At 38.0% G+C, this 10,000-nt stretch overlaps 2 protein-coding genes across 2 annotated transcripts in view; both read left to right on the top strand.

Moving 5' to 3' along the window:
- The first annotated feature begins 1,149 nt into the window (after positions 1-1,149).
- On the top strand, positions 1,150-3,197 carry LOC144956796 (uncharacterized). Its single transcript, XM_078887521.1, has 2 exons — positions 1,150-1,386; positions 2,450-3,197. The coding sequence occupies exons 1-2, from the start codon at positions 1,170-1,172 to the stop codon at positions 2,641-2,643; spliced, it is 411 nt and encodes a 136-aa protein (XP_078743647.1). The 5' UTR covers positions 1,150-1,169; the 3' UTR covers positions 2,644-3,197.
- A 2,025-nt stretch (positions 3,198-5,222) lies between these two features.
- The window catches only part of LOC144956569 (failed axon connections homolog), a 30,325-nt gene continuing 25,547 nt past the window's right edge, over positions 5,223-10,000 (top strand). Inside the window, exon 1 of the mRNA XM_078887155.1 lies at positions 5,223-5,241. The gene's annotated coding sequence lies outside the window, so the exon portion shown is untranslated. The remainder of the gene's footprint in view (positions 5,242-10,000) is intronic.

Genomic DNA, 10,000 nt, shown 5'->3' on the forward strand with positions numbered 1-10,000 from the left:
ATATATATATATATATATATATATATATATATGTATATATCTGTTAATTTATGCTCCCTCCCTCTCTTTCTCTCTCTCTCTCTCTGTGTCTCTCTCTCTCTCCCCCTCTCCGTTTGTTTAAGACGGTTTGATCCCCTTCTCCTCATTGTTTCATATTTGTATAACAGACTATGATCGGTCAAGCAATGACCAACGGGAACAATGGCTCTCCCTTCTCATGTCCTTGTAGATTAGTAATCGCCCTTCGTCCCCATTCTTAGAAGATCACAGGTGATTACACATGTAAATAAACACAACTATACTCCAAAACATGGGCGATTTCTATTGTGACATAATATAAAGATTGGCACTGGAGAGGATTTGTGTGTCTTTTGATACAGTACCCTGATTATAGCAGAAAGTATGATAATAACGTTCGCACCATGTATGAAGCAGGAAAAAGCTCTCAAGTTGTGACTGAGATGGGAAGATACAGGCTGCATATGCCTGGAGTAAGCGAAACCCACTGGATACAATCCGGACAGAAACACCTCAAGTCTGGGGAGAAGATTTTATATTATAACAAAGAAAGTATTGGACTGGAACCCTCAGGGCAGAAGATCAATGGGAAGGCCACGAGGAACACGGAGAAGAATTAAAGAAGCTGATATACAGAGAAGTGGTAAGACCTGGAATGAGATTAAAAAGCTCAGGATAGAGAATGATGGAAACTGTTTGTCTGTGGCCTATACCCTGACCCAGGGTGAAAAAGGCAATGGTGATGATGATGATAATAACAAAGACCCCCCCCCCCCTCCTCCTCCTCCTCCTACTCCTTCAATTGCTACTACAACTAACACTATTACTACTACTACTACTACTGCTACTACTACTACTACTACTACTACTACTACTACTACTACTACTACTACTACTACTACTACTACTACTACTACTACTACTACTACTACTACTACCACTACTACTACTACCACCACCACCACCCTCACCACCACCACTTAACAGTAAAGTAGCAATACCAACCTCTATTGAGAGTATGCCGATGACGTCACGCATTTACCATCCACGGTTACTTCCCTTGTAGGAAGAGATTTCTCACTTCCGATCGAGTTGTTTACATTAGGAACTGAGTGACTGAGTGAAGCCGAGTCAACACAAAACTGTCAAAAATGCCGCGGATTTGTGCTGTCTATGGATGCAATAAATCTAAAATGAAAGGATTATCTCTCTATGGGATTCCGACCGTAAAATATGACGAAGGAAACTCAATTTTGGAGCTAACAAAGAAAAGGCAACGGCTGTGGCTGAAGGCCATCAACAGAGCAGACATCACAGTTGAAAATATCAAATACTACCACCAAGTGTGTTCTGACCACTTTGTCTCAGGTAAGATTGTTTCCTTCACTTAATTAAACTTGTTTCATTTGACTACTAATAAATATTGAGTTTTGATACAAGGCCGTAGGTTGTTTGTTCTTTCATTTACTTTGTTACAAAGAACTGAGGCTCTACGATTCGACACTTTATTCACTCTTTCACGTTCTCGATTCTCGTGTGATTGTTGGCACTTTCGGAGGGGCATGGACTCTGGCGGGCGGAGTAATTTTAATCAATTATTGGGGGGGGGGTATTTAAAAAAAAAAAATTTAAATGTTTATTTTACCTCCGGACAGGGGAATAGAGTGAGAAGTGACATTTAGGAAGGGGGATCTCCAGTCAAACTGTGATTGGCAGATATCAAATCTATGACACATATACTCATTTTCAAAACGTTGAACCATCCAACCTACACGGTTATATGAAAGACTTGTTTGATACGAAAAATGTTTTTAAAAAAAAATTAAAGTCGAATCCCATGCTTTCACCTTCTATTCCATGCTAATTTATCCCACATTATGCATTTCAATAGCCCACTAAAAATAGGCAAGAATATTTTCTACACTTTAAAAAAATCATATCTCACATCATATCAAATCTAACACGAGTTAATTCGTAGTCATAGATTTTTATAAAGTGTTTGTCCATTCTTTTCACTTACAATTTCCCCTGCAATAGTTCAATGTAAGTGGTTCGTAACCCATCGAATGAAATTTTGTGTGACCATGAACATTTTAAAAATGTGTCTGTCACCTTTCTTCAGCAACATAAAATGTCTAGTTAATAAAGCATTGGTAAAATTACTCCTCTCAGAGAGGCCACATCTTTCTTAAAGTGCCTGATTGCGAGGAAATTGTCTAAAACCGTAGTTCTACATTCTTATCATCTTAAAAAGGCAATTCATGTAAATAAGAGTGAAAATCTTGCATTTTGATGAATTTCAGATTTTTCCTTTTCAAATTCAGATTTTTTAAAACAAAGATATGTAGATCTTTGTCGACTTTGGCAGGTCTTAAATCTAGCATTATGTAAACATCAAGGAGAAATATGACAAAATTTTCATTCTTTACAGGTCGACCAGCTTACTACAGAATGGATACAGATCCTGATTGGATTCCAAATAAGAACCTTTCAAGACCAAATCTGGTGAAAAACACCACAATTGGCATGAATCGTCACTTACGCCAGTTGAGACGTTTTGAGAATAACGTAAGGTTTAATGTTTTGGCCACTATTTTCCCCCCTAAAAAAAAAAAATACCAATGAAAATTTACTTAAAAATCAAATTTCCATTAGGGCGTCCCTTGGTAAAATTTTATCTTCTTGATCATCTTGATTTAACTGATGTGAGATTCTGAAATAACCTGTCAGATGGTCCTAGTTTCGAGCCCCGCTCTGAGTGGCGCATAGTTGAGTCCTTGGAACTGCTCTTTATGCACATTCTCTCACCGTACTCAGGTGTAAAAATGAGCCATGTCTCGTCCTACATGGTACGTGTTGCTGATAATCAGGGACTATTTGTAAAGCGCTTTGAATTTGAGCATGTTTAGTGGATACTATGCTATATAAAAGTTCTTTTTTTAAAATGATTAGCCGCATTGCAAAGCTGAGTTTCATTCATTTGTTAGTTGTGGCTTGAGTTTTACTGCCAGAATGCCCATCCTGAGCAAACACTACCCATTTATCCAGGCTTGTGACCGGCCTCACAAGCTGTTGGGTTGTACCCCATAAAGAAACAAGATACAGAAGTTGAGGTGGCAGAAATGAGGATGTTGAGATGGTCACTTGGCTGGACAAGAAAAGATAAAGTGAGAAATTAACTAAACCGAAGGGTGACTGAAGTGAAAAATTTATCAATAAAGATTGAAATGTGTCAGTAAAATGTATAGTAAAATATAATGTTTTAACCATAATGTCCATGCAATATACAGTCACACATTTCCTTTTATTGTTTACCTGAAGAAGGCTAAAAGCCGAAACGTCGTTTACTTTCTGTTGTATCTTTTATAAGAGTCATTTTCACTCCCTTTATTTCACTGTTGATTCTGTGCGCTTGACTAAGAAACTCACAACATTGCCATCTGGAAATATAACGGACCAACACACAAAGCTATGTGTAACCTTGAATGTATAATATAGATAGTATGCGCTTGGCTAAGAAGCTCATAACATTGCCATCCGGAAGTAAAACTGGCCAACACACAAACTGTGTGTAACCTTGAAGGTTTATAGTCTGGTTAATACAGTTTAGTGAGAAGTACTCATAAACGCGGATGGCAAAAACAATAACAAAGACATGAGTGACGTCATCTTCGAACTATCTATAGTCTGACTCATAAAGATAGATGGAAAATACAATAACAAAAACTTGAGTGATGTAAACTTCGTTCTATCAATATATAGAACGAAGATGACGTTACTCAGGCCTTTCTTATTGTTTTTGGTTTGTTTTGCCATCCATGTTTATGAGTCATTCTTACTAAACAGTATTAACCAGACTATAAACGTTCAAGGTTACACGTCGTTTTGTGTGTTGGTCCGTTATACTTCATGTGCCATCCGAAAATAATATAACGGACCAACACACAAACTGTGTGTAACATTGAACTTTCATAGTCTGGATAATACAGTTTAGTGAGAATTACTCATAAACGTGGATGGAAAAAAACAAAAACAAAACAAACCAAATAACAAAGCCCCGAGTGACGTCAACTTCATTCTATCTATAGATAGTATGCTCTTGGCTAAGAAGCTCATAACATTGCCATCCGGATGTATAACGAGACCAACACACAAAACTGTGTGTATCCATGAACGTTTATAGTCAGGTTAATACAGTTCAGTTCAGTGAGCAATAGTCATAAACGCGGATGGCAAAAAACAATAACAAAGACCTGAGCGGCGCCATCTTCGAACTATCTATAGTCTGGTTAATACAGTTAAGTGAGAATTACTCATAAACTTGGATGGAAAAAAAAACAAAAAAAAAAAAAACAACAAAGCCCCGAGTGACGTCAACTTCCTTCTATCTATAGATAGTATGCAGATGACGTCACTCAGGCCTTTGTTATTGTTTTTGCCATCCGCGTTTGTGAGTTGTTATCACTAAACTGTATTAACCAGACTATAAAAGTTCATGGTTACACAGAGTTTGTGTGTTGGTCCTTTATACTTCCGGATGGCAATGTTGTGAACTCCTTGGCCAAGCGCATTCTATCTATATATTACAAGAGTAAAGCCGAAGTCGACTTGGAAAGAGTTCAAATTGATATGTGGGTCATTGACTACAATTAAAATAATGTTTAACAATACCAGCATCGTTACTACACAATTATCATAGCACGCATCAGCAATTTAATTTTCTTTCATCTTTATCATGAATAACTAGAGTAATACGTTTATTTGACAGATCAAACACACGATAAGCTGTACTGACTAGCTATCACAGTTAAAATGATTTTGTAAACATGATATGATGCAGCTTGGATTGTGTGTATGAGTGTGGGTGGGTGGATGTGTGTGTGTATGTGTGTGTGTGTGTGTGTGTGTTGTGTGCGTGTGTGTGTGTGGGTGGGTGGGTGGGTGGGTGGATGTGTGTGTGTGTGTGTGCGTTGTGTGTGTGTGGGTGGGTGGGTGGATGTGTGTGTGTGTGTGTTGTGTGCGTGTGTGTGTGTGGGTGGGTGGGTGGATGTGTGTGTATGTTTCATTCTTAGAATTCCAGTTGCAAAATTTTATTGATGTTGATTGTTGACAGTGACACCCCCGTAATGTCGTAGTGTTTTGATGTTTGATGAAGTGTCTCGTGTCCTGACAAAGGGACAACGGAACATATTTGTGTCGGTGCATGACATAATCAGTCGGAAGGTGAATATTTTGGATTTGCATTTTTTTTTTTTCATTTTCAGACAGAACAGGCTCTCCAGAACATTTTAATCTTTATTTGAAGTAAATTGGGTGATTTTTCATGAAGTTATGGTCAGATGTATGGGAAAGGTATCCAGCAATTTTTCTCAAATTTCATACTTTTTCAACTTGACTAGCTGTAAAAAATATTTAGAAGTGTAATTAAGCTTTGATATTTCCCAAAGATGTACAGAAAGGGTTGATTTAATCATTTATGACAAGAACTCATTTTGGATAAAAATTGAACTTGGCAATCTCTAAGTTCAAACCTTTTCTACTGTAGCATTTATGTCTTGTGGTCTCAAATTGGTATAGGGAATGAGAATAGCGGAAGAGTAGCGTCCCTTGATTGGACGTCACCCATAGTCTGTGACATCACCGGTGGAAAATTTATTAGAGAGAACGTCATGTTGGTTGTGCGCATGCGTCTCTCGTCCTCGCTTCAATGCGCACAACCAACATGACGTTCTCTCTCTAATAACTTTTCCACCGGTGATGTCACAGACTATGGGTGACGTCCAATCAAGGGGCGCTACTCTTCCGCTAATCTCATTCCCTATTGTGTTGGGATGATTCAAATTCAAACAAAAATAATTGAGCTTTTCTATAGCGCAATGTCCACGAAACGTGCTCAAAGCGCTTTACAAAGAGTCCTCGACCAACAGCAACGCGTAACATGTAGAACGGGACATGGCGCCTGTTAGGCGATATTAAATGGGATTTTTTTTTCAGACAGAGACAAAGCTGTTAACGTACAGGTACTCATTTTACACATGGGTACGGTGAGAGAATGCGAGTAAAAAGCCTTTTCCAAGGACTCAACTATGCGCCGAGCGAGGCTCGAAGGAAAAAATAAAGATAAGTTTTGAATTGTAAGCTTCAATTTATTTGACGAAGACAGATACTGTGGACGTTTTGGATTGCCCCTTTATCAACAAAACACGATGAATGAAAGACTGACGAATGAGAAATATCTCGAGTCGATTTCAAGCCATCAGGTCACTGACTTTGCTTACTGTCATTAATTTGACTTTGGCAAAGATAAAAACATCACTCGACAACATTGGCGTAATCAAGGCTGGGTGAACTCTTCACAAACACACGCCCAGTTCGAGTGTTAGTGCCAGGCGCTTAAATGACCTAAAATAGTGTCGAAAGCGCCTAAAAAACAAAAAACAAAACAAGTGTTAGTGCTTGTAACACACGCCCAGTTGGAGTGTCAGGGCTTGGGTACTCGTCTACACCGATGACATGAGTGGTATCAACTTGTACCATCTTTCCCACGGTCTGGTTTTGTTTAGATAATATTGTTAAAACAACAACAACAAACAACAACAACAACAACTACTACTACTACTACTACTACTACTACTACTACTACTACTACTACTACTACTACTACTGTCACTACAATAACAACAACTACTACTACTATTACTACTACTTCTACTGCTACAGCAACAACAGCAACAACAACAAGAACAACAACAACAACAACAACAACAACAACTACTACTACTACTACTACTACTACTACTACTACTACTACTACTACTACTACTACTACTACTACCACTACTACTACTACTACTACCACTACTACTACTACTACTACTACTACTACTACTACTACTACTACTACTACTACTACTACTACTACTTCTACTACTACTACTAATACTACCACCACCACCACCACCACCACTACTACTACTACTACTTCTACTACTACTACTACTACTACTACTACTACTACTTCTACTACAACTACTACTACTACTACTACTTCTACTACTACTACTACTACTACTACTACTACTACTACTACTACTACTACTACTACTACTTCTACGACTACTACTACTACTACTACTACTACTACTACTACTACTACTACTACTACTTCTACTACTACTACTACTACTACTACTTCTACTACTACTACTACTACTACTACTACTACTACTACTACTACTACTATAACTTCTACTACTACTACTACTACTACTACTACTACTACTACTACTACTACTACTACTACCACCACCACCACACTACTACTTCTACTACTACTACTACTACTACTACTACTACTACTACTACTACTACTACTACTACTACTACTACTACTACTACTACTACTACCACTACTACCACTACTACTACTACTACTACTACTACTACTACTACTACTACTACCACTACTACCACCACCACCACCACTACTACTACTACTACTACTACTACTACTACTACTACTACCACCACCACCACCACCACTACTACTACTACTACTACTACTACTACTACTACTACTACTACTACTACTACTACCACCACCACCACTACTACTACTACTACTACTACTACTACTACTACTACTACTACTACTACTACTACCACCACCACCACCACTACTACTTCTACTACTACTACTACTACTACTACTACTACTACTACTACTACTACTACTACTACTACTACCACCACCACCACCACCACTACTACTTCTACTACTACTACTACTACTACTACTACTACTACTACTACTACTACTACTACTACTACTACTACTACTACTACTACCACTGAGACATCATCTGCATTTTCTCCATTTCAAATTCTATCCTCCCACCCACTCCCCTGTTCCACAATTCAACTACTCCCACCTACACTTTCACCCACATCGGATCGCGGGTGGTTGGATGGGAGCATCACCCTTGAATCATATACCTATGATGTTCGCATGGGTGTACGATCCGATAGTGATGTCGTTTCTTCTTCTCTTTACTAGCCTATCCTGCTTCTTTGGTTTGTGATTGTATTTTTGACAGGGGATATTTTTTTTTCTGTAAATCTTCTGCCTGTTTGTTCTTGGTTATTTATAATTTAGCTTATGATATCTTTAGGTTATGATTTTGATTTACATTTGTACTATTTTTGTTAGATTGCTTGTTTTTTTTGTTTCAGCGGTCTCTCATATAACCTCAATTGTTTTGGAAGAGACCTAAAGCAACAAACAAACAAAAAAAAAAAAAAAAAAAAAAAACCACATCGGATCGTGTGTATCGCCCCACCCTCCTCCGTCAAGTTATGATAACAGCAGCTGTCTCGACTTTGAAATCCTGTTTGAATCTCCACAGTATGGTAAACTCAATAGATAGTATGCGCTTAGCTAAGAAACTCATAACATTGCCATCCGGAAGTATAACGGACCAACATACAAAGCTATGTGTATTCATGAACGTTTATAGTCGGGTTAATACAGTTCAGTGAGCATTGGTCATAAACGCGGATGGCCAAAAAAAAAAAAAAAAAAAATACAATAACAAAGGCCTGAGTGACGTCATCTTCGAACTATCTATAGGACAGATAAGCCGCAAAGTCACACCTTCAACTTTTCCAGTTCCAAACTCTTTGAAAGTGTGTACATAACCTGTCTTTTGGAGGACTAATAATGAATAGGTTCCATATTGAATCATAAGGTGGCATAACTATATTTTAGTCGCAGGCTCTTAAGATTTCAGACGTAAAAGAGCAAAAAACTTGAGCATTTATATAGCGCAATATCCACTAAACGCGCTTAAAGCGCTTTATAAGGGGTCCCTGGCCAACAGCAACATTTAACATGTAGGACGGGACATGATGCCTTTTAGGCGATATTACAATTTCTTTCGGACGGAGACAACGCTGTTAACGACCAGGTACTCATTTTACACCTGAGTACGGTGAGAGAATGTGAGTAAAGAGCATTTTACAAGGACTCAACTATGCGCCGAGCGAGGCTCGAACCCGGGACATTCCAATCCGAAAGCGAGTGTCATACCACAAGACATAGTCGCACGTAGACATAGACCACATAGCCCGTCGTAAAAGAGCAAGGACGGATGATCTTAAATGACGACCAGCATATATATATATATATATATATATGAGTGTTGATGGGTACTCGTAGGTACGAAAGTGCTCGATAATGGTGGTTAGAGCTAATATAGAATGCAAATTTTCACTCACATTTGTGGCCGAGACGACTCGTTTCTGTGTTTTTTACACTTCTTCAGTTGGCGTAATTCATTGTAAATACGCCGACTGAAGAAGTGTAAAAAAACACAGAAGCGAGTCGTCTCGGCCACAAAAATGTGAGTGAAAATTTGCATTATATATATATATATATATATATATATATATATATATATATATATATATATATATATATATATATATGAGTGTTGATGGGTACTCGTAGGTACGAAAGTGCTCGATAATGATGGTTATAGCTAATATAAAATATAAATTGTCACTCACATTATATGGCCGAGATGTTCGTTTCTGTGGGAAACCCACCGAAACGAACGTCTCGGCCATATAATGTGAGTGACAATTTATATTTTATATATATATATATATATATATATATATATATATATATATATATATATATATATATACTAGAAAATAAGATATCACTCTGACACCAGGAGATCGATTACACAAGGTATGCATCAAGACTGGTTTTACACTTGAAATGAGATTGGAACCAGTTTTTTTTTAAATTCACACTTTTGTTCCCAATTGGATTCAAAAGTCGTAGCGTCACTTCCTCCTAATGACGCATGGTAACTAAGTAACACTGGCTCTAAACTATCGGAACAATGGCGGACGCCCGTATGAAATATTTCTCCGGCGAGCATAAAAGCGTATCCAGAGGAGAAAAACCCCC

This window comes from Berghia stephanieae, chromosome 11 (assembly GCF_034508935.2).
Source record: "Berghia stephanieae isolate SIO BIC M18660-M18661 chromosome 11, UCSD_Bste_1.3, whole genome shotgun sequence".
Classification (NCBI taxonomy): Eukaryota; Metazoa; Mollusca; class Gastropoda; order Nudibranchia; family Aeolidiidae; genus Berghia; species Berghia stephanieae.